The following is a 23296-nucleotide window of genomic DNA, read 5'->3' on the forward strand; positions in this document are numbered from 1 at the left end:
AGGAAATGTGTTACTCTGACTATGTGTGTGTGTGTGTCAGGGGGAGAATGACTGTGGACAGCTGGCTGGGCCTGTATCTGATACACCAAGAACATTATCAGCGGGTGTCGGCGGGCAAAGCGAGAGGTTCCTACATCCCAGTTTGCAGCATGGAGAGACCTGAGCGCAGCGAAATAGTGCGCAGCCAGTTATACTATACCGGAGAACGGAGAGGACAGGCTGTACACAGGCAACAACACACACAAACACGGCAACAAGGGGGATCGGATACGGCGGAGCACGCACAGGAGCAGCCGGGCTGCATGGTGGAAACTACATTCTCCAGTCAAACTGCCGCATTTTTACAAAGAAAAAAACAAAACAAACTTTTAAAATGAAAGCTTTTTTTTATTGTAATGAACATTTGGCAGTCATTGGTCGTGAAGACATCTCCTCAGCCCCCTCCCCCCTTTAACACAGTGTGGTACAATAAAGTCTGACCTTCAAACCTTTTCACACCAGCTTCTCTCTTTATGTTATATCTCCACTATATCAGTATAAAAAGGAATATCTCTGCTCCACAGCAGAGTAATCTTTAGGAACAAGGTCGTGTCCAGATAGTTACATAGTTTTCCCACAAAACAACACTGACGCAACTGAACATACTTCACCTCATCGAGGCCTCTCTGGGGGGCTTTTAATTGTCGAACAGGCTTTGGAGATATTCCTCTGTGTGGAGGGCGACTACTAGAAAATCTCCACTGTGGTCATGAGTTCACCAAACAGAAAATCCTCACATGGCACAGGCTGCTGGAAGGAAGCTGCTTCGTGTTTATGGAAGACATCGTTTATCCTGACTGCATCAGTTGTAGTAATTTCACAAAATAAACACTACAGTGCTTTGCAAAAGTATCAATACCTCTTAAACCCTTAAATCTTTTTGCATTTTGTCACATTGTCACTACAAACATCAGTTCATTTCACCTGAGTTTTGTGCAAAGATGTGCTTGTTTGCAAAGTGGGAGATATAATTTCCAAAATTACAAAAGAAACACATCAGGCAGGTCACTGATTAATTTGTGGAGAAGTTTGAAGCAGGGTTAGCTTATAAAACAGTAAGGAAAATAAAAATAGGTTTGGCTAAGTGTAGACATCATCGTTATGGTGAAATATGGTGGTGGTGGGAGTATCATGCTGTGGGAATGTTGCTCCTCTGCAGGGACAGAGAAGCTGAAGCTAAACAGAGCAGAAAAACAAAACGAGACAGTCGTGGAAGTTCACCTTAAGCCCTGAACACAACTCCAGAGCTACATTAAAACAATTTAAACTAGAGCATATTTAGGTGACAAAGTTCATACCTGAATCTGATTAAGTGTTTGCGACAGGACGTGAAGGTTTACGAACGCTCTCAGGCGTTTATTTGTAAAACATTTTCTTTCCACTTCCCAATATTGTTCTACTTTGTGTTGTTTCTTCATTCCAAATCCCAATAAAATACACTGATATCCATGGTTACAATGCAAGAAAATGTGAAAAACATTTAAGGGTATGAATAATTTTGCAAGGTACTATTAAAAAAAGGTCAGGAATCATACTGTAGATGAATAAATAAGAGTAGCACCAAAATCCAGCCCATCGCCATGTAGTAGGCAGGAGAAGTTTAAAGATTATAACTGAATAAAGACATAAAATAAACATTTATAAAGCTGCATTCTTCCAACTCAGCATTTAAAGCTAAATGAAAAGAATAAATGACTGAAAGACATCCTTCTGAAGATGCCCTGAGTGGATAAAAACATAACCTCTCTAACCTGTTTCTTTTTAAACCTCTTTTGATTTACATCCGTCTGTAAAACCACAGGGTGAGAATATTATTGATCTAAAAGAGGCGATGAAATGATTCGTCTCCGTGGTGCTGCCCTCTGCCTGTCGCCACACTAAAAGCAAGTTGTCTTCACAACTCATAACAAACGCGTACAAATAAAAAGCGTGGGTTTAAAAATCCATATAAAAGCAATTCCATACAAAACGAAGCCACAAAAATATATCTGTGTACAAAATACAGGTTTTAAAAAGAGCCTTGAGGAACTTCGGAGCTGCTGTGCAGCTCGACTGAAAAGGATTTACAATTAAACTGGCATAAACACAAATATTTTGCTTCTTATTTCAGAGTCGAAGTGGAACAACATAAGTGAGGCGTGGATGTGAAGTTGTAACGGGGAATGCGAGGTAATAACCGGCAGTTCTGTTGAGCTTTTACAGAAAGGCTTCAACACAAGGAATGATCTGTGTGTGGTTTGTTTAAAGTGCGTTTCTGCATATCAATACTGGGGCTGGTACTTGGGGAAAAGGTAGAGGTCTTTGCAGAGTGAGCTGGTGAACTCGGACATCTCTTTGCAGCGATGGTGGGCGGTGCCTGGGGCGAAACCTTCCCTCTCCTTGATACGTGCATTTACCTGGACAGAGGAATAAAACCGGCTTCATGAGCTTTTTATGAGGAAGCAACAGTATGAGTTTATTCTTTAAAAAAGAGCATCTTTCACCTGCACCAGCATGTCTGAAAGGTGTGTGTCTCTGGCATGAAGGCGGAGTGCTGTGTTCAGTTCCTGGATAAACCAGGACCCTCGCTTGGTGTTTCGCATTGCTGCTGTGCCTTCAGTAGAAAGACATCGAACAACAGAGACTTGATACACAAATAAAAGTCACGAGAATGAATATTGTGGAAAATGTGCTTTTAACTAAAATCAGCAGCAGCAGAAGTTAAAACCAAATCAAAAGATATATACACCTTTTTTCTCACTGTGTGGACTTAAATCAGGCAGAAAGAGACGAGTTCTGAGTCCGAGAGATGAACGTGTTTAATTTTGAAATGTGCAAACTGAACCCAGAATAAAAGCCATAGACCTAATGAAGAGGTTTCCTGAAGCTGGGAAACCTCTTCATTAGATAATAACATTTCACTCTGTTATTATCCGGAGTGAAATGTGTTCTGCAGTGACATGGGCTGAAAAGGAAGCCATTACTCCAAAAGAAACATAGAAAAGTCAAATTGCAGTTTTCAAATCCACACAGGGACAATGATCTTCAATGTGGAGACATGACACGAGGTCTGATGAAACTAGAGAGGATTTGTTTGACCATAATGACCACAGACTGGAAAACAGGGACAGTTGTACCATCCTAACTGTGAAGCATGCAGGTAGCAGTTTCATATTGTGGGGTTATTTTGCTGCAGGAGGAACTGATCCACTTCCAAAAGTACATGGAATCAAGAGGAAACAACATTATGTGGACATATTGAAGCAACATCTGAAAACATCAGCCAGGAAGACAAAGCACAGGTGAAGATTTGTCTTCAGGACGGACAATAACAAAATGACCTTCTTGAAAATGACCAAAGTGGCTTAAGGATAATAACATCAATGTTTTGGCCATCACAAAGCCCTGACCTCAGTCTGATGGGGAAGTTGTGGTCAGATCTGAAAATGTGTGAGGCTACAAATCTGTTCCCAGGTCCACCAGTTCTGCCAGGAGAACAAAACGCCAGTAAACTACTGTTAGGAGCTTGTGGGAAGAAACCCAAAACGTTTGACCCAAGTCATTCAGTTCAAAGGCGACGCTACCAAACACAGAAGAAATGCATGTAACGTCTTATTGTTAAGATATTTCTGACATATTCTCTCCCTCATAATTCTGGCATTTAGAATTTGATGTACCTTAATCTGTTATTAAAAAGGTAACTTTACACCCGTTTAGGATTTCATTCTGGAAAAAAAAAAAAAAAAACACTCAAAGACTGAAAAGGCAAACCAAAGACGAAATTCAGTCACATAAAATTCCAATAAATAACAGTGAAGTTTGTGGTTGTAATGTGACAAAATGTGGAGAGAATTAAGGGATAACAGTTATTTTTCAAGGTACTGTGAATGTTGTAGTAATGTGATGCAGTAAAAACAATTGAGTTAATATATGTAGTATCATATAGTTCTGTCCAGTTAAGGTCCAATGGTTTTAAGGCTTTTAGATTTTGAGGTTTTAATATTGACACAAACGTTCAATACCTAACGTATAAAACGACAGAAACAGAACTCTGCTGCCCTACTTTCACAAATTAGGACGTCACTTTTTATTTTCCATGAATAAATAAATATAAATGTAAGACAAACAAGATAAACTTACAAATTCTCTGACCTTTGAGAGACGCAAAGCCACAGATCATGTCTGAGCGCTGAGGCAGTTTAATCCTGGGCCTCCCCACGTCCCGCCTCTGTCTGGGGTCTGCGTCCCCCTCTGCCTCCCTCCCTGCGTCCCGCTGCTCGCAGCTCGGTGAAGACGTCCTCCCCGGCCCGTCCAGCTGCTCGACTCCACAGTCCATCTCGTCTAAAACAGAACAGGCTCCAGTTAGTTGCTTTTAGCATTGTGCGGGCTATAAAACTGAGGCACTTTAGAGGAGACGATGTTTCCGTCATCAGACTTGTCTCGATCTGTCTGCTACGTCTGCACAGACAGAACTCCAGCTACATGTTGCGTAAGGCTGACTGAACAGGTTCTCCATTGTTAAGATAAAATTAAGGCAGCAGCCCTCGGCTGGAACAGGGATGTAACATGACGTCATGTCCATGGCTGACACTAGAAACCACCTGTCTAGTGAGGTGTAAAATCTCCATTATTCATGTTTCACGTCCTCCATGATCATATCGAGCCTTTTCAAGTTCACCCCGGCAGACAGGGAGGTCTTTTCCATTTTACCTGCACTTCAGGGATGAAGAAATCTGTCAAAACACGACTTCCTTCAAACAACGTATCACTTCTGATCTAAACACCTTACTAAAACAACCTGCTTCCCTGGTGTTTGCAGCGCTTTGAAGGGCTCTGTGATCACCACTGGGCCCTTGATGAAAAGGGAGTATTTTCTATTGATTTTCCATCAAGCAAGCCTACTGCTAATCTCATGTTGCAGAGTCATGTCAATTGGTAATCGCTTTTCTAGGAGAAATGGTTTCCAGATTTCAAAACAGCAGCTGAAATGGGCCCGGTAGAGTTCCACTGCTGCAAAGGAGCAGAAATGTTAACTTCTCTAGAAGAAATAAGACGTCCTCTAATCCAAGATACGACAGCAGTTACAGGGAAACTTCCTCAATAAGTTTACTGAAGAACTATCATTCACTCTAAATCCACGTGGGCCCAGAGAAACATTGGATTTAAGATTAGACTGGAGCTAAATTGTTTCCACTTTCATCGCATCCATTGTCCTTTTTGGGGTTGAAAGAGATTGAGGCATCCAGTCAATTCATCGGTCCAAATTAGTGATGTAATTTAATGTGTCACATTATATGTATTACAATATTTAAAAATCCATTTTCAGTACAATACATTTTTGAAAAAATTAAATAAATAAAATCAGCTGCTGTTGTAATTTGATTATTTTAAGCCTGAATGGCCCTTAATATAAGAGATCTGATCAATTTCCAATCAGTAATAAAGTAAGAATCTATCTTATCCAGGAAATATTGGATAAGATCAATCTGAGCAACTTGCTTCTCTTTCGGTAAGAAGTCTGCAACTGGTGTAATAATTAAAATGTAAAATTTTCTTTGTTTCTTAAGCAGCAAAATGCAGTTTTTTTACAGCAGCCGTTATCAGTGTGGCATCATCTCCTACTATAAATGAATAATAAACGTTTGTAGTAGCAAAGATAGTAAATAAAAATGTTTTAACCCCTATTCTGATATCTTCTATTATTACAGACAAAAATCCTAATGACATATCTAAGCTTTACAGAAAACTGGAGATCAGAAACTGCAACAAATCTGTGATGCTTGTATTTTAGTTCCACTCTATAATGCAGTAGAAACCCGCAAAATAAATGTTGCACTTATTTAGTTCACAATTAAACCAAACAGGGTTTTGTGGCACATTTGACACAATCTGCATCTGGAGCTTTGCAGCAGAAAGATGGCTGATAAAACACCAAATGCACTGATTATTTCATCAGCCAGAAAGGAGAAAGTAGATCATATCTGGACATGTGGAGGAAGAGACTGTTATTTGACTAATGTCTTTCTAACCATAAGCTGCTCTAAATTATGTCAAAATGTCCAAGAAATGACAAACTAAATCTCAACGTACTACATGCACTATTGTTATTTACCTCCTCTGCAGGCTTGAATGAAAAACATCTTTGGCTTGTTTTGAAGCAGAGGACAGTGTGCGTTGTCAAAGGCCTCAAACACCCAGTCCAGCTGAACACAAGCAAGTTAAAAAGATTAAATTAAAACACACAATTGTATCATCTTAAATTCATTTTTTTAAACAGATTTACCTGGATAAGTTGTCCATCTGTGCCATAAATTGCTCCTTCCACGCCGTGGGAGAGCAGAGACACCACACAGCTGTCCACTGTCCGGTGTTCGGGCCGCCTGCAGAAGTTCTCAATGCACGTCCTCATGCCCTGCTCAAATTTAAGAGACAACTAGTTGAAACACTCATGTAAATAAAAAGTAAGTCCTTTCTAGTGCTTTTAGAAACGGCTTCTCAGAACGCATTAAAATACTAAACCGTATGTTTGCTTTGTCAAGCGTGTTCTTTCCACCAGATGGAAAACAGCTAAACTAGGGTAAGCAAACAAATGTTGCTCTAAATGATCTTCCCTGCACCAGTTGCTTAAAAAGGTCCTTAACAAGCTCAATAAGCAGATTCAGGAAACCTATTTGATGTCAAAGCTCCTCAGATTTACTTTTCCTGTTCAAGTTCATCATGTGAAAAGACGACTTCTCATCTGCTAAATCAGGAGTGATTCGGAGTTGCACCTGAGCAGTGAGGTCTCTGTGGACACTGACGTGGTAGTCCAGCTCCGTGAAAACCTTCCTGAGGACTTCGTCGTCCACTTCACCTCCTTTTCTTGGGTCAAGACCAGGAGCAGAGCAGGAGTCAAAGGTCACGTTACTGATGACCAGGGCAAAGCCTCGTGGCGAGGAGTTCATTCTGTAGGACTGAAGCAGGGAATGAAAATCTTTTAATGTGACAGAATAATACAACATATATGACAATTTAACATTCATTTCCAATATATTAGTGTTGCCCCACCTTCTTCAAATCAAACAAAATTTGTGTCAAATGTTTATGCAGCATTTTTTTTATTTGTGTTACTATCATTTTAAAAGGTATTAATGAATGTTTCCAGAGGTCATCAAAGGTCAATCCATCCTTTAACCATAAACTCATTTACAACATGAAACGAAAGTGGTGTCAATCAATTCTGTGTAGCACTGTTTTTTGTTTGTGTCTTATTATTCTAGACATTTTAATAAAAATGTTTCCAGAGGTTATCAGCGGTTAACCAGATCCCAAACATTAGAATCAAACAAAATGGATACCAATTAATTTTGATATATGTACAAGCTGCTACATTTATTGTTTGTGCTGCTTTTGCTGGCAAGATATTAAGGATTTACACTGGTGAACCCTCCCTGCTTCACAAAACCCAAGTCGAACCAAACTGGTGCTACATTTGTGATGGTTTGTGCTGCTAAAAAAAAAAAAAAACACAAATCCAGTAAAGTTGACTGGAATCAGTTTCGTTTGATTTTTGTAAGGAGCTGGTTGACCTTTAATGACCTCTGGAAACGTATTGGCTGCACAAACAAAACATGTTGCAGCACAAACCAGAAATGACTTTCCCTTACTTGGAGGTCATAAACAAAACCATAAAATAGTGTTACTACTGTTGATCTGCTGAGCTGGACTGTTGGTAATGTACCTGCTTGCAGTGAGACAGATAAAAGTCAGGAGCGCACGGGAGAACAGGAGTGCTGATGGGACTGTCGGCGTCGAGGCTGAACTCCATGGACTCTGCTGCAGACAATCAAAAACAAAAAGCTCTGCTCGTCACTGGTTTTTCTGCTCGTTCAAATCTCTCAAGCAGCTGCAAGTGTTTTTACAACTAAAATTATGCAGCATTGTTGTGAATGAGTCACTGTTAGGGTGGGGTGCCTTTAGGTAGAGGAGCCAGACTTTCACACCTCACACATACAGAAAAATACTACAAGACTTAAACTTTAGGAAGTTGAAACGAGACTTATTTCAGCAAGTAGTTTCTAAATGCATTCCTGTTTAAATATTTAACATTTTCTTTTAACTGAAACAACAGATAAGGCCTTTTGTTAGGACACCACCTTCTTGTCTCCCTGGAAACAAACACTGACAACAACACTGGCTTCAGAATAACCTAATTTACTTTGAATGCAGACGGGACACGCTGCGATAAGTACTCACTGTGTGTCCTTGCTCTCTTTGCAGCGTATTCCTCCTGAGTTGGAAATGGGAGAGAAGTCCTCTGGAATGAAAAAGTTAAATTAAAGTTAAATGTCAGCATCTTAAATGGTGAATATATAATCCTACTCAAGCTCTCAGAGTCTCTACTGGAAGGTGTTTGACGAACTCTGCTGGACTATGTACATGAGAACTAATAGGTGGGATTTACAATTCCCAGATTTTCCTGATTATAATTTCTTCTTGCCTTTTTCCTTCCTTTGTCCCTGTTTTCCTCTCTGACTGGGCTGATCTCTCCGGACGACTCTGAGGATGCTCCGCATCTATCAGAGGGCCTGGCTGAGAGTGACGAGGTGCTGCTCACCTCACTGCTTTCCTCTTTGTCTAATAAAGATGACTGAAAAACACCACTTTACTAAAGCTTAGCATTCTTTGGGATTTCTATCAATTTTAAGCTGCTATGGGGAAAAAAACTTACAAAGGCTTGACTTGATAGGAAACACCAAAAGTCTGCAGTCATCATATTTATGGATTTCATGCCCCCTGCTCACCTCTCCGTTACTTCGCGTCTTCTCCGGTCGTTGTGACTTTTCTTCTGGCACTTTCTCAGCCTGAATACACTGCAAGCATAAAACAACATAAATACTGTGCAGAGATGAATGCTCCAGCTGATGTACATTAAGGTTCCAGCTCACATCCACGTGTGTCTCTCTGCTGTTCCTCTCGGGGGATTGTGCTATCAAGTCATAGAGGTGCTGCTGCTCAGTCTCCTTCAGAGCCGAGCAGAAGCTCTGGAAGGCCTCAGGTCCCCGTTTTGGTAGGAGAAGTAACAAACGCCAGCTACGTTTCTGAGATGTTTGCTCTGCCTTGGATTAAAGAGGTGAGGAGAGATTAGTGTTCACAAATTCTCTTCTTTAGCTCTCTATTATTATTTGATCTGATTATATTTTTGACATGCAAGCGTGCGTCGTAGCATCACAACCAACAATAATTGCAATCCAAACTTTATCCCTCATAGTTTGGCCGTCAAAATGTAATTACTTTAAAGCTGTGGTTCTGGCTTTTATCATGTGAATCAGAAATGATGTAAAGTACTTATTACTTGCTTAGATACAATTATTAGAACCTGAGAATCGAATCAGATAAACATAATAGTTGTGTAGTTGTAGAATGGAAAGATAAAAAGCTGTGTTTTGCAGGATACTTGGTACTAACCACGCATCAATCTGGACCCCAAATGAGGCAGCAGTTCTAACAGACCAACACAAAGGCTCATAAAAAAAAAAAACCCTTCAAACTGTAACGCCGGCTGCTGTTTTTCCAACGTGCCAGCAGGCTGATTATTGACTGTTTAATGTGTTGCATAATATCTGTGCTCACACACCATGATGGTTTCTGCCATGTTCTCGGTAAGTATGCCATCAGCTTGCAGTGACTGGATGAGCAGCTCATCCACGACCAGCTGTTTGCACAGAACAGCAGAGTTTCTCCGGAGAGCCTTTTTGTCCCGCTCCAGCATGCCGCACTCCAACATTTTCCTGCAACACACCACACGAAGGGGGAGCAACCTTTGACTTTTTCAGTTCAAAGAGTCACTTTTGCGACTGCTGCCACATAACGCAAATTGTCTAGAGGTTCAAAAAAGATTTAAAAAAAGTTTTAAAAAATGTTCTAACATGTTTTAATCTTGTTTAATACTTCCATACATCAATTATTATGTAAAGAAATGGGGAAACTTACAAAACCAACTAAAAACCTATCAACATTCTTCAGAAGAAAGCTATGCAGGTTATAAATGCATCAGATTATTGGCATCCAACCAACAAAATTAAAATTTCATGACTTAGTAAAGATCAGAACTGCACTGACAAAGTACCTAGTTCATAATAAACCTCTAGGCTGGATAGAAGTGGTTTGAAATTAGGGCTGTAGTGATACAATAATCTCACGATACGATATGATACACGATATTCTGCTCACGATACGATATATATTGCGATACTCAGCAAACGATACAATTCAATACACTTTTGCGATTTTCTGAAAGATTTTAGAGGGACAGAGTGATTTTGGTGACATTTTGTGACTGTTATAGAGTTGGACTGAATTAATTTAACTGAAAACTGATTAAAAGCACCAACTACACAATACCTGGCTCTGGTTGGACATGGACACAGACTTAAAGTCGACAGCTGGACAAAATGAATCAAAGAAGTGGTGAGAAAACATATTTCTTTTAATTGAAACAGTACAAACTGTAGCTTACATGCATTTGTAAAGTAAATAAAGTGCACCAAGTACCCTGCTCTGAATAGTTTGATACCTTTTAACTTTAACACTTAACATCTGAAGGAATCACTCTTAGCCTGATGACCTAATCACTCTCCTAGCGAAGCAAGCAGTGAGTGAGCAAGGTGACAGTTGGATGTTACGATATTTGCGGATGAAAATCGATTTTTTTCTAGGAAAAAAATATCGATATCGCAAAATCGATACTATTACACAGCCCTATTTGAAATTAAAGAATGAGTATGAATTTAGAAAGGTTTATTTAAATAACTAAAAAAGTAAGGACAAAATTTTAAATAATTGTACTTTGCTTAAAGGGATTCATCTGTTGAGTAATTGTTGTGAGGAGTTAAAACTGTTTCTTTTTACTATTTACATTAAAATATACATCTAAAACAACAGAAAAAAATAAGGTAACGTTTGATTATCATAGTTTATTTTCGTTTATGATTTTGTCAGACAATTCGTTGGTGATCTTTACATATACAGTGAATAGTTATTTTGATTTTATTTTTTGTTATTGATTCATCAGGAGAGAAAAAACACCATTTTGTAATGCCCAACTAACATTAAGCACATACCTTGAAGCTAAAAAGCTTACTTTTAAAAGCCTTATACCTTTCTGTTGTGTTATTCTATGCAGATACTGCATGACAATATACAGAGGGATTGCCAAAACCATGTTTCCTTATTGCCTTTACAATTAAAAGCATGTTATTTGGCTTTGTAGGAGCCACAGTTGAAGGGTCAAAGCGGTCGGGAGCCTCAGGTTGCAGATCCTTTCACTAACCCAACAGGACATCCATGAGAATCCATCCACTTCCGCTGACAATCTGCTTGTTTCTACTTGGACATAAACTATATTTTCCCTCTCGTGGTGCTGGTTATCTGGCTGTATCACGCAGGTTGTCATATGTATGAAACCATTTTTTTTCTCACGTAATGACACATAAATTATACTAGTAATGTAAAAAAAAAAAAGCACTTCAGTCTCGTAAAACTTAATACCATATAAATAGTTGGTTTATTTTAAACGCTTCCAATACAATACGGGGCAATCAGAACGCATGTAAATATGGTCATCAAAAATTACATTTCAACAAGTGTTGACATTGATGCTAACCTGAGCGATAGAGGCTGTTACCGATGCTAGCTGGCTAACTAGCTAACTTCGACTTTTTGCTGCGTTTAATTCTCTTTAAAACCTTTCAATCGAACCAAGGACTTACCGTTCCTTTGTGTATGCAACAAAACGTCAAACAGTCCGACAGAAACACCAAAAACCTTTCACACCTCTCACAGAGCCTCATGCAAATTAACCACACACATTGACATCCTCCTTCTCCCTCCACCGACTAACTTCCGCGGGGTGAAAGGCTGCAAAACAGAGAAGGCGGGAAATATTCAGCGATTCTGACCAATTACAGAACAAGAAATTCTGAGTGACGTTTTCAGTAGCCAATGATAAGCCGTTCCCCCCCATGCTGTAAAACTAAAGTAAAAAGGGCAACTTTGAATTTGAATCGTAAATAAATAGCCAATTGACAGGGACTACTTCGTGATACAACGTCAAAGAGGCGTTTCGGAAAAAAGGATGGTTATTGAAATATGTAAAAATGATTATTTACAAGAGTGAAAAGCTCTGCATGAGTTGCTTTCGCTTTTTTTTTTTTTTTTTTTTTTATATATAAGTGTAACGGGAATTCGGGGGGTTTCATTTTATTTAGATTTATTGAACAGAAAATCCCGCTGAGATCATTTCTGTCGCATGGGAACAATGGCCAAAGTGGCAGTCACACCAACCTTTTGGATAAATTGCTTAAGTAGAATCTGTCTCACAACATGAAATAGGTTCAAAGATCTGCAAGTGGCACATTTAATTTCTAAAGAGATTAAAGAACAGTTGAGAAACAAAACCACTGACATCTATCAGTCTAGAAAAGCTTACAAAAGGCCAATTACTCAAAGAGTGCATCAAAGAGTCATATAGGAGGTCACAAAATAACCAGGAAAAGCATCATGTGCAACAGAAAACAAAACAGAATTTGGACCGGCGTTCTGACCGGCCTACAGACTCGACTTAAACTTTAAGCATTAGACATAAAGCTGTTTATGGTTTAAAACAAGCAAATGAAGAATGGGCCAAAATTCATCCAGAGAAAAATTAAGAGTGACAAAAAAGGCAAAGTCAGAAAACAAAATCTGTAATCTGTTTTTCCCCTGTGCTCCCTAATTTGATAGGGAGCACAGGATTTTATGTGACGTTAATCTGCCACATAAAATCCTACTTAAACACAATGACGTTTGTGGTTGCAGCATTACAAAATGTGAAAAGATTTAAGGAATTTGACTAATGTGCAAGAGACTGAATATCGCATTATTGGAGCCAAAGCTGTCAAACATAAACTTTATCCATTTTATTACTGCTGAAGTTTTACTTGATCAGCCTTCCTATGCTAGAAAATGTTTTTAACTTGCACAAAGAAAACAATGATTTACAGTCATGTCCCTCCTTTAAGGCTATTAGAATAGGCCCACCTCCCTTTTCTTCCTTTCTTTCAGTTTCTTTCCCTCCCTTTCCTTTCTGATGTTCCCCTGCGCTCTCCACCTCTCCCTCCCCTGCTGTCTACCTCCTCGCCCTCGCTGTGTGCGCTGTCAATAATTGATGATTCTCACTGACTCAAAGGGTAACAGGTCCGGGAGGGAAAGAAAAACAAAAGTGTCACTCATTTCTTTATTTATTTCCAGGTCTATCTTTAAGCAGAGTCCACCTGCGATAAACCACCACCACCACATTTGTGTTTGTGTGGGATCAGTGGCGTAAAGAGGCAGCATGACCGAGGTGGCTGGAGCGAGGCTGCAAGTGTGACCATGAGCGGGTTAACGCTGCCTGTTTGTCTGACAACAGGACGGAGGGAGGAAAGGGAAGCTTAAATGAGTGAGTGGCGTTGGCGGGGGTGGGGGGGGGCAGAAACAGGAGGAGGAGAGACAGAATGATAGAGTGAATTAATTCAACCTTAGGCAGCCCTGATTGACTCGGTTCCAAACTGGCATGTAGAAGCATTCATGGTGACACCAAAGCCATGGAGAGAGAAAAGAGGAATGACATGTCCTTCTCTAGAAAGAGAAGTTTCACTTTTGGGGCATATGGCGGGTGAGTATGGGCTCATGTTTGGACTTTTTTCTCAAAAAGTCAGTCAAATTGCTTTTAATTTAAAATGATTTAAAAGTTAAAAAAAAAAAAGTAAGTTAACCATCTGAGTTTCTTGTTAAAGTGTGGACAGATTCACCTGTGGGGATGAGACAAGGTGAGGCTTTTTTTTTTTTCTTTACCAGCAGCATTTTAACTTCATTGTGTCCTGTATGAGCTGCAGTAGTGGTTGACAAATTGTGCACACTTTTTGAGTAAATCAACCTGTTGCTTCAGACCCGAGTCTGTGGAGGACAACATTCTGGAGGCTCTGGACTCTCCAACCACTGCTGGCAACAAGCCTTTTCTTTCTACCAGCAACAACCAAAGGGTGATTTCCCTCTAATGTTCTCCCTTTACTTCTGGTAAAAAACATGTGTAAGAATTTCATTTGTGCATGCAGGAGAAGTCATAGTTATGTGTTTTAATGCATTAATCATGTTCCTGTTCCCCCTCCATGTTCCTCCTTCCCTTTCTCTTTGAATGCCTGTGTGTGCAGGACGCAGAACTGTTTGAAATCATTGCAAAGCTGCAGGTGAGTTTCAGTCTGATTGATCTTGTACAGCGAGTGTGTATCGGCGGATGTCTGAACAGAGGAGCTTTGTTATCATCGGTGCTCTTGTCCATCAGGGCAGCAGGATCGATGAGCAGCGATGTGAATTCCCACTTCCTCTGAAGGTAAGTCATCACGACAGTATAGAGAATGACTCAGCTGACTCACTCTGCAGGGCGGTACGGGTGTGTTGATACGGGTGTGTTGATACGAGTGTTTCATAATCACTATAATATGTTTACCCCATAACACTCATTTTCCAACTTATCCAGAGCTTCTTTTGTGTGCGTTTTAGTCTCAGCTTTTGGAAATAGGTGCAGATCTGCCTCTGGTTCTCCCCTCCAAACTGGGAGGCTACTGGATCGACCCGCCGCTGGAAAAGCTCAGAAATGTGAGTCCCACCTCCTCCCAACATGGCCTTGATCCGGAGAGCTACGACATCATGGAGAGGGACGGAGAGGCCAAAATCTACCATGAGTTTTTCCGCTCTCGAGTGAGTAAGGCCTAGTTTTAAAGCCAAACTTTAATACGGTACGGCTGAAAGAATGATTTTCATGTTTAACAACCTTTTCCCCTCCCTCCAACAGTATCACCATTCATTCATCGCCGTGGATCCATCACTGGGGCCTCTGGTTCTCTCTGTATGCTTGGAGGAGGAGGAGAACAAACTACGGGTTATTCTAAGGTCAAATTTAATCTACTGTATGTGTCTATGAAGGCTATTTTATCTGTTATGCATGTATTGCGCTGTGCATTATTGTCTTGTTGACACATTTTAGGCAGGTTTTAGCTTTCTGACAGATGGTTTCACATTTGAGGCTTATTTATTGTCATTGTATCATGTACAACAAAATTAAAAAGTTGTACACTTTCAATAATTTTGAAAGCATGACCCAGTACTTTTGGTAATACAGGATTTTCCCTGATCTTGTTTAGTGTGAAGATGTTAAGTAATTTTAAAAATGTCTATTTGTGGTGTTAAATATGAGCAACTCTACACAAAAAAATGACTGTATAAAAAAAACAATGTTGTTTTTTTTTCTTACCCAGGATGAAAGAGTGCTCCCTGCATGGCACTTTCTCTTTGTCCCTTTTTACCAACATGCCGTCTGCTGTAGAGTTAGCAAAGGTACAGTGAATTACAAATAAGCAGTTAAGAATAAGATATTTTTATTATTTACAGTACTAAAAGCTTATTAAAGTAGCAGCATGCATTGCGAATAAAAGTTCTCATCTTGTACATTATATTAGTGCCATTAGCTTCCCTTATTCATAGGAATGAATTAAGCTCTGTGTCAAGGTTCATTTTTGATTCACACTGAAGGTTGAATATCAATATGCCAAATGATAACTCACTAAAGAAGTCAAATAAGGCTTAGAATAGCAGAAACTATTTACATTTCTATTCTTTACAGAGGCTGTCTGATAAAGTGACGGTTTCCAAGTTTGACGTGGTCAGCTACCTCAAGGTAATCCTCCGCTTTGATCACACGTAGTAATATGACAGATGATATTAATATGACCTGTTGGTAATAATAACAAAGGCTGACTTCAGAGATACCTCATTTTATAAGTGTACTTTTCCGAGTGAAACTTAGAAATCGTTTCTGTCTAAAAAGAAAGGCAGCTTGACTTTGACCTCCTTCGTCCTTCAGGCTCCAGACCTAATAACAGCATTTGATGAGCACAGAGTGTCTTCTAATTTCAAGTTTGGTGTTTTGTATCAAAGGGAAGGGCAGGTAATGTTACCTTAAAACAAGAGAAAGCAGAAACAGCTAAAATATGTCACAATATCACATCTCCTTCCTCTCACATACCTGCTTTCTGTCTCTGTAGTTCACAGAAGAGGACATACTGAGTAACAACAAGGAGAGTGAGAAGTTCAGGGAGTTCCTGTCAATTCTGGGAGACACAGTTCAGCTGCAGGGATTCACGGGGTAAAGTTCATTTGAAAACAATTTAAAACACGTTTTTATGCATTTCCATTAGGTAAGCATTGTTTGCCTGTAGTCCATGAAAAACTGTAGAGGAAATGCCGTCAACGCTCTAAAAGGAGAACTGTTCCCGAGACTGTAGATTTGTAATGTATATACACACGTTGCGCAATCAAGTTTCCTATCAGATTCCTATTAGGTGTGAGTCATTGCTGCATTTCTTGCTAAACAGAGGACATTTTTAAATGTTAGTCTTATTATTAAGGTCTGATTCACTAAATTCATCAAAGAAAATATGGGTGTCTAAGCCTTAGCCATGAAAGGAAAAGCCATCAAGTTCAAAGCTCATCTGGATAAATCACCTGTGTTAGCCTTTTAAATTAGAAACATCCTTGAATTGTGGTTGGGGGCAAAACAAAAATAATTTAGGGGATAATTTGATTTCAACAGTAAAACTCATACATTATTGAATTTCTTCTCGGACAATTATGTTTTCCATGCTGTAGAGTCTGAAGCATGGATACACCTTCACTATCATCTCAAGCTTGTGGATATCTATTTCACTTGTATGCCTTCTCTTACCATAGTTTTTCCTTCCACTCAACTTTTAATTGGTACACTTGGATACATCACTCTCTGAACAACAATGTTCCTTAGGAACGCTTTTAGCTTTTGTCATCTTTCAAGGCTGCATGTCCTCCGGATGATTTTACAGATCATAAAAAACAATTTCTGTCTTAAAATCAATTTTCCTATTTTCTAAAAAGCTGAATTTAAGAATATAATTTGGCACCAACCACTTATTTTTAAACATACCTTGAATTTACATGAGTTTCCCTTTTTAAATTGAACCATTGAAATAAATGGTTGTTCTAATTCTTTGGACGCAACTACAAAGTAGTTGGAGTTGGCACACGACGTTTAGCATTTAGATTTTGTTATTAATTATGGATGAATCACAAAAACAATTAGTCACAAAACTGTAGTTTTGCAAAGATAATTTTGGTCTTACAATGTGATTTATATGTCTTTTTTAGCTTCAGAGGTGGACTGGATGTGTGTCACGGCCAAACAGGAAACGAAGCCGTCTTCACTTCCTTTAATGGCAGAGAAATCATGTTCCATGTTGCAACCAAGCTGCCTTACACAGAGGCTGACCCTCAGCAGGTCACAGCTCGTGTCGTTTTGGTCCAAATGATCTCCGGACAATTTAACTGGAAGACGGAAAGTTTCCAGAGCTGAGACTGAAGATATTTCCTCTTTTTCTCTCTTTCTTAGTTACAGAGAAAAAGACACATTGGTAATGACATTGTAGCATTGGTGTACCAGGAGGGACAGACCCCATTTTTGTGTGATGTCATCAAGTCTCACTTCCTGCATTGCTTTGTGGTGGTGCGGAGGGTTGAGAGGGAGGAGGAGGAGGGCGGAGCTGCCTACCAGGTGAGTGTGAACCAGTTTCAGATTAATTATTTATCCACATAAAGTGATCAACATGTTGGACAGTGAGGTCTGATGTGGTCTGTTTTTTATCCTTATTCACTACAGTTTTATCGATAGTTAAAAAAATGCTGTTAAGTTTGTCACATTTTGCCACTTTAAAACCAACTTCAGAGTTTTTGTTGAGATTTAACTTGATGGATCAACACAAAGTAGTGCGCAATTCTGAGGCGAATGGAAAACGAAGCATATGCCTGGGACATGTGGACATGTATAAGGTTGTTACTCTGACAGCTGTAAAAAAAAAGAAAAGAAAAATCCAGTGCAAAAAATATGGCTCCTAATCAGTAAACAGAGTTTATCTGTGTAATTTTACAGTCAAACACCAAACACAGAGGGAAACCAACACAGTCTGAGCAAAACATTAAACATACTAATGGGAACATCATTAAGGGATGGGAGTGTTTGGAGTTCAAGTAAGAAAACCTGTGGAATATCAAATAAAATCCCTGTAAAGTATAGTACATTTTGTGGTTTTAATGTAACAAAATGTGGAAACATTTTTAAGGGGTAAACATTAATTCTTTCAAAAGGTTTCCAGGAAGAGGCTCAACTTGTGTGAGAATTGTGGCCTTAACTTTCCGCAGTTTCTGTTTTCTCTCGTATTTTGTTTTTATGTTTCTTCTTCCCAATAATGCATAGGGTTCAATGTTTGTACCCAATGAAAAAGGGAAGTAGACAGTGTTTGAAGACAGAAGGGAAGTTTAGCCTTGGTTGATGGTATCGTTAGAGAAAGCGATATTTTTTCTAGTTACTGTAGATGAAAATGAATATTTTTCTGCTGTTCAGAGTATTTCAATGACCTAATGATGATTTAAATGAAGGATCTTGAAGATATAAATGCATAAATGCTGTCCTGCGGTGTACTTCCCAGGTGTCTGTTACAGCCAGAGAAGACGTTCCTCCTTTTGGTCCCGTCATCCCAGATCCTCCTCTTTTTACAGATGTAAGACACTTCTTTTTTTTTTTTTTTACTATTTTATTTTATTATTTAGGGTTTTTGTTTCTTGAAGTTCTGAGTTTCAGGCAGATATGTACTTACCGGCTGGCTAATCTCCTGCTGGATTAGACTGTCCTCTTATTTTTGAAGTGGTCTTGGTCAGTAGTCCTCAACAGCTTGTTAACGTTTTTCTTTGGGTGTTGGCTGCTTTTCACCTCATCTGGAGAAAAAGAAACAAAAAGTCTTGTTTTATTCAAACTTTCCTTTGAACCAAAGAGAAGTTTGTATAAAGGCAAACTTTTTGTTCTAAAACTTTTCTATTTTGTCATCATCTTTTTTTTTTTTTAAATATGTAGAGACATTATGAAATCTTTGCACACTTTGGATTAGACTGCAGTAATTTCAGGATTCAGTAAAAAGCAGATTATTTATATCGTAAAAATGTTGAATCAATATTTGTATCAACTACCTCTACTCATTCAGATATTAAAATGTTCTTAAGACCGTAACATCAACACGAATATTATAATCTAGCAGAGAAACATTTGTAAATTGAATATTTAGGCATTACTATACTGACAGTTTGTCACAAGGATCTGATTTGTTGCCATTTCTCAGTCGATTTCTAAGTCCTGTGTTAAGTTTTTCCTAAAGATCTTTCTTTATCTTAAAGTTATTACATTCAGACACTGTTAATGACTGTTTTAAGCCTCACATCTGTTCATTTTCCTTCCTCTTGTTCACTATTCTCATTTTATAAGCACTGCACTACAAGCTGTAATGGACTGCTACGAGAACTGGACAAAAAGAAAAGAAAAATCAGCCAAATATGAAATAAATATGTAGAAAACTATTTATCAAAACCACACAGTACATGAAGTAAGTTAGAAAAGAAAATAAAGATACAAGAGGTGGATTAAAGTCAATTTCACTGACAAGCCTGTTAAGGTTTAACTTTATTGGATCTTTTCTGCATATGATTTATGCATGAAAGTCTTCCAATAAACCTGAACTGTGTCACAATGATGAATTGTTCTCCCTTTCTTGTTTCTAAGCGTTCACAACTGAGGGAATTTCTTCTCACCAAGCTCATCAACGCAGAGATCGCCTGCTATAAGGCGGAACAGTTCAGCAGACTGGAGGTAGCATGAGGAAAAAAACGTGTTTTCATTAGCACTCTTTAATAACACCCAGACCTGTTCTGTAATTTGTTTTCCTCTTATAAAAGTATTTTCTGGCGCCTGCTCCTCTCATGTTAAGCTGCGTACACGCTCGTCACTCCTGGAGAGCTTGCACAATGAACTGTTCAGCCGCTCCCGCTGCATGATGGGAGATCCGTCAGTCGCTGCCGCCCCACCTTCTGAGAGCACAAGAGGCCCATCTGAAGGAAGTGGAGGTTTTATTGAAAATTTTAAGGTGAATGCTGGCACAGCAAAGAAACTAATCACATAATTTACTTTTAAAGTGAGGTTCTGTTTAAAGGTTATTAACAATAACCTATCAGAAGTAGACACGTTGCTTTTTTAATAAATAAAAAACTGCTCGTCAGGCAGAAACCAAGACTTCCATGATCCTAAGTGACTCCATGGCAGATTATTTTGCATTAAGCAGAATATAATACAAAAGTCACTGAATATTCAACTAGGAAATGGAGGCCGGAGGCATCATCAATGTGAAACATACGATGGGCCAGACATGCAAAACATTTCCAGTAAGAGTAACTTTCAAACTTATGAAGTAAATGACAGTAAAAAGCAAAAGCAGTATAGTGATTTAATGCTATTTTATTGATTTTCACATTGCTTAATATTTTTTTCTGAGACACTTTCTGCAGACAAGAGAGAAAATAAACAGTTAACAAACTTTTACTGTAGCCAAAATAACGAAAACGGTTCAGGAAACATTTCATGGAAAATAGGAGGTTATTTTTGGATTAATCTGAAGGTCCGGAGCATATTTTGAAGGGGTCTGGAGGAAAAACATTTTTGTCAGGTAAAAGGTTCAATCTCATACTTCCATGTTCACTACAAGCAGTAAATCTCACTTAAAATGTTTCTGCACAGGAGGATTATGATGCACTGCCTCCTACTTCCTCTTTCCATGTAAACAATCATCTTCTTTTAAATAACAGATGACAGATGAATGTGGCAACAGTTCAAAGGTTTATACCAAATATGTTTAAGAAGGTAAAAGTCCACTTTGGTCTTCACCCCCTGAGAGAACTTAATCTGGTTTTATACTAAGCAAGTTATGTTCTGCAGATGAATAGGTAACACTTTATTTGAAGGGGGGTGAATAAGACTGTCATGACACTGTCATAAACATGACATAAAACCTGTCATGAACATCAATAAGCCTTCATGAATATTTATGACTGTTGTCATAAAGCGTCATTTGGTAAACTATGACACTTTTAATACAAAGTTGACATTATTCAAAATGTCTTTGTTATGACAACTTGACATTAACCAAGAAATCATTACTGTTTAAACTTGACCTTTAATAACATAAAGTTACCTAATTTTTAAAGTGCAATCAGTGATACTTTTATAACAAATTTATATCAGTAATGATTTCTTGGTTAATGTCAAGTTGTCATAACAAAGACATTTTGAATAATGTCAACTTTGCATTAAAAGTGTCATAGTTTACCAAATGACGCTTTATGACAACAGTCATAAATATTCATGAAGGCTTATTCATGTTCATGACAGGTGTTATGTCATGTTTATGACAGTGTCATGTCAGTCTTATTCAACCCCCTTCAAATAAAGCGTTACCTAAATTTCAAATGCAAATATTCTTTTTTCTGAACCTCATCTCAAAAGCCCTGAACTACCTTCTAAATATTTGATCATTTTCTTCTCCAAAATCATTGTTTCATTAGCGAGCCATCAGAGTGCGAAGCCATTCATTTGAGACTCTGGGTGTTCCCAGGAAGAGCACTGGGAATTCATCACAAAAGCCAAAGGTAAAACATATTTTAGAGCACTTAATTAGACTGAGTGATTATCATTTCTAATCAAAGAATATTGAAGCGTTTTCTTCCTGTGCAGGTGGACAAAGATGCGGAGAGGTAAGACAAAACAGTCAAATTTGTTTTCCTGACTTTGTGCCCTGAGATGAAAATATGAAACTGCTTCTTTTTTTCAGTGACAGCTCGGGAACGGCTGAACTCAAAGACCAAGCAAGTCCTCAAGAGGAGACATAAAGAAAACCTTTAATTGGAGATTCTAGATCCATATGACAATTTAGAGACTAGATTTTTTCCTTTGTCATACCTGTGAATTACCTGTTTGTAAAGAGAATTTAAAAGTAAATAGATTTTGTAGAAAGTATATTTATTATACAATCATAGAGACATTTTAGATTAATGAGAACATTTAAAATGTAAATTTTTGAGAACGGCACAAAAAAAGATTACGATTATTTTAACAGCTTACATTTAGTTTGGCTTCGGTGATTCATTTATACTGATACAGTAGTTAATTAAAAACATAGAGCTTTAGAGATTGATCTGATAGTACAAATCAAACTGTCTATTAATTTGGAGACGTTGTCACTTTAGTTATTTATGATGCCCCTATTACACTACTTTAAAGATTACATTTAGTATCGACACATGAACAAATGTAAATCAGAAATGACTCATAAAGCATGATTTGAATGAAGCAAAAACTTGTGAGTTTGGGTGTTTTTGTTTGGCATGTAGAGCAGAATAAAGTTTTAGAGCTCTTTGAGTTTTACATTAAATAAAGTGGTAATGGTTAGAAATGCTGAAGATTTTTGGATATTTCAATTTGCTCCAAACTAACTGATAGTTTTGCTTGTAATGTTGTCTTTTTGTGTGTAACGTTATGTAGCATTTCAGCAAATACGCATCTACAAATATCACAAAAGAAAATCCTAGTTTGCAAAATAGGATTTTTGCCAGTAGGTGGCAGTCCTAGTTTATAATAAAGAAAGTGAGAGGGATAGAAATAATCAAGTTTGATTGACTAAATATACTGCTCAAAAAAATAAAGGGAACATTTCACTTTAATTTTGTGTGTGGCTCCAAATCCAGGCCTCCATTGGTTAATAAATTTGATTTCCATTGATGATTTTTGTGTGATTTTGTTGTCAGCATATTCAACTTTGTACAGAACAAAGTATTCAATGAGAATATTTCATTCATTCAGATCTAGGATGTGTTATTTGAGTGTTCCCTTTATTTTTTTGAGCAGTGTATATTAAGAGAAGAATGGACATATATCAGATGAATGTACCCTAGTGCCTCTTTAAAGTTAAAGCATTAACACAGTAACAACGAAGTAAGTCTTTACCATTTGGAATGCTGTGTACCAAAGAAAAGTCAGGAAAAAGTAAACTATGAAAACACAGAAAAAAAAATTATGCATCTAAATCAGTACACGTGTTGAGGCTTTAAGATGACACAATGACATCCCTGCTAAATATGCTTAAAATAGCCTGCAATGACTTAAATTTCTCACTGTAGCATAAGCTCACCCTCAGCACATTTGGAAAAAATACAATCTTTAATTTGAGAATATTTATCTAGTATAAAGATCCGTATTTGTTGTGGGGTTTTTTATTATAAAATATAAGTGAGATTATTTTATTTTCAGAGATTTTAATGTTCG

General features: G+C 38.2%; 2 protein-coding genes across 4 annotated transcripts; one reads left to right on the forward strand and one right to left on the reverse strand.

Moving 5' to 3' along the window:
* Positions 1-366: 366 nt before the first annotated feature.
* On the reverse strand, positions 367-12012 carry casp2 (caspase 2, apoptosis-related cysteine peptidase). Of its 2 annotated transcripts, none has more exons than XM_014984955.2 (12): positions 11769-12012; positions 9635-9788; positions 8946-9116; positions 8802-8870; positions 8254-8314; positions 7739-7833; positions 6789-6971; positions 6302-6430; positions 6131-6221; positions 4159-4359; positions 2523-2632; positions 367-2435 (listed from the first exon to the last, which is right to left on the reverse strand). In XM_014984955.2, the coding sequence occupies exons 2-12, from the start codon at positions 9782-9784 to the stop codon at positions 2301-2303; spliced, it is 1395 nt and encodes a 464-aa protein (XP_014840441.1). In that variant the 5' UTR covers positions 9785-9788; positions 11769-12012; the 3' UTR covers positions 367-2300. The 2 variants fall into 2 exon arrangements, with proteins under 2 accessions (XP_014840441.1, XP_087870250.1); XM_088014124.1 differs by having other exon boundaries at positions 4171-4359; positions 11769-12011.
* Positions 12013-13537: 1525 nt separating this feature from the next.
* Positions 13538-22427, forward strand: rap1gapl (RAP1 GTPase activating protein-like). Of its 2 annotated transcripts, XM_014984949.2 has the most exons (19): positions 13545-13693; positions 13815-13847; positions 13967-14060; positions 14229-14264; positions 14360-14407; positions 14578-14775; positions 14870-14967; positions 15333-15411; positions 15698-15751; positions 15938-16021; positions 16119-16219; positions 17254-17383; positions 17495-17656; positions 18588-18659; positions 19709-19795; positions 19914-20069; positions 21541-21624; positions 21710-21729; positions 21807-22427. In XM_014984949.2, the coding sequence occupies exons 1-19, from the start codon at positions 13623-13625 to the stop codon at positions 21862-21864; spliced, it is 1665 nt and encodes a 554-aa protein (XP_014840435.1). In that variant the 5' UTR covers positions 13545-13622; the 3' UTR covers positions 21865-22427. The 2 variants fall into 2 exon arrangements, 1 of the variants encoding a protein (XP_014840435.1); XR_015765672.1 differs by lacking the exons at positions 21710-21729; positions 21807-22427 and having other exon boundaries at positions 13538-13693; positions 19882-20069.
* Positions 22428-23296: the final 869 nt, after the last annotated feature.

The sequence above is a fragment of the Poecilia mexicana genome, unplaced genomic scaffold (genome assembly GCF_051168715.1).
Source record: "Poecilia mexicana isolate PSO_F unplaced genomic scaffold, ASM5116871v1 scaffold_16, whole genome shotgun sequence".
NCBI classification, from domain to species: Eukaryota; Metazoa; Chordata; class Actinopteri; order Cyprinodontiformes; family Poeciliidae; genus Poecilia; species Poecilia mexicana.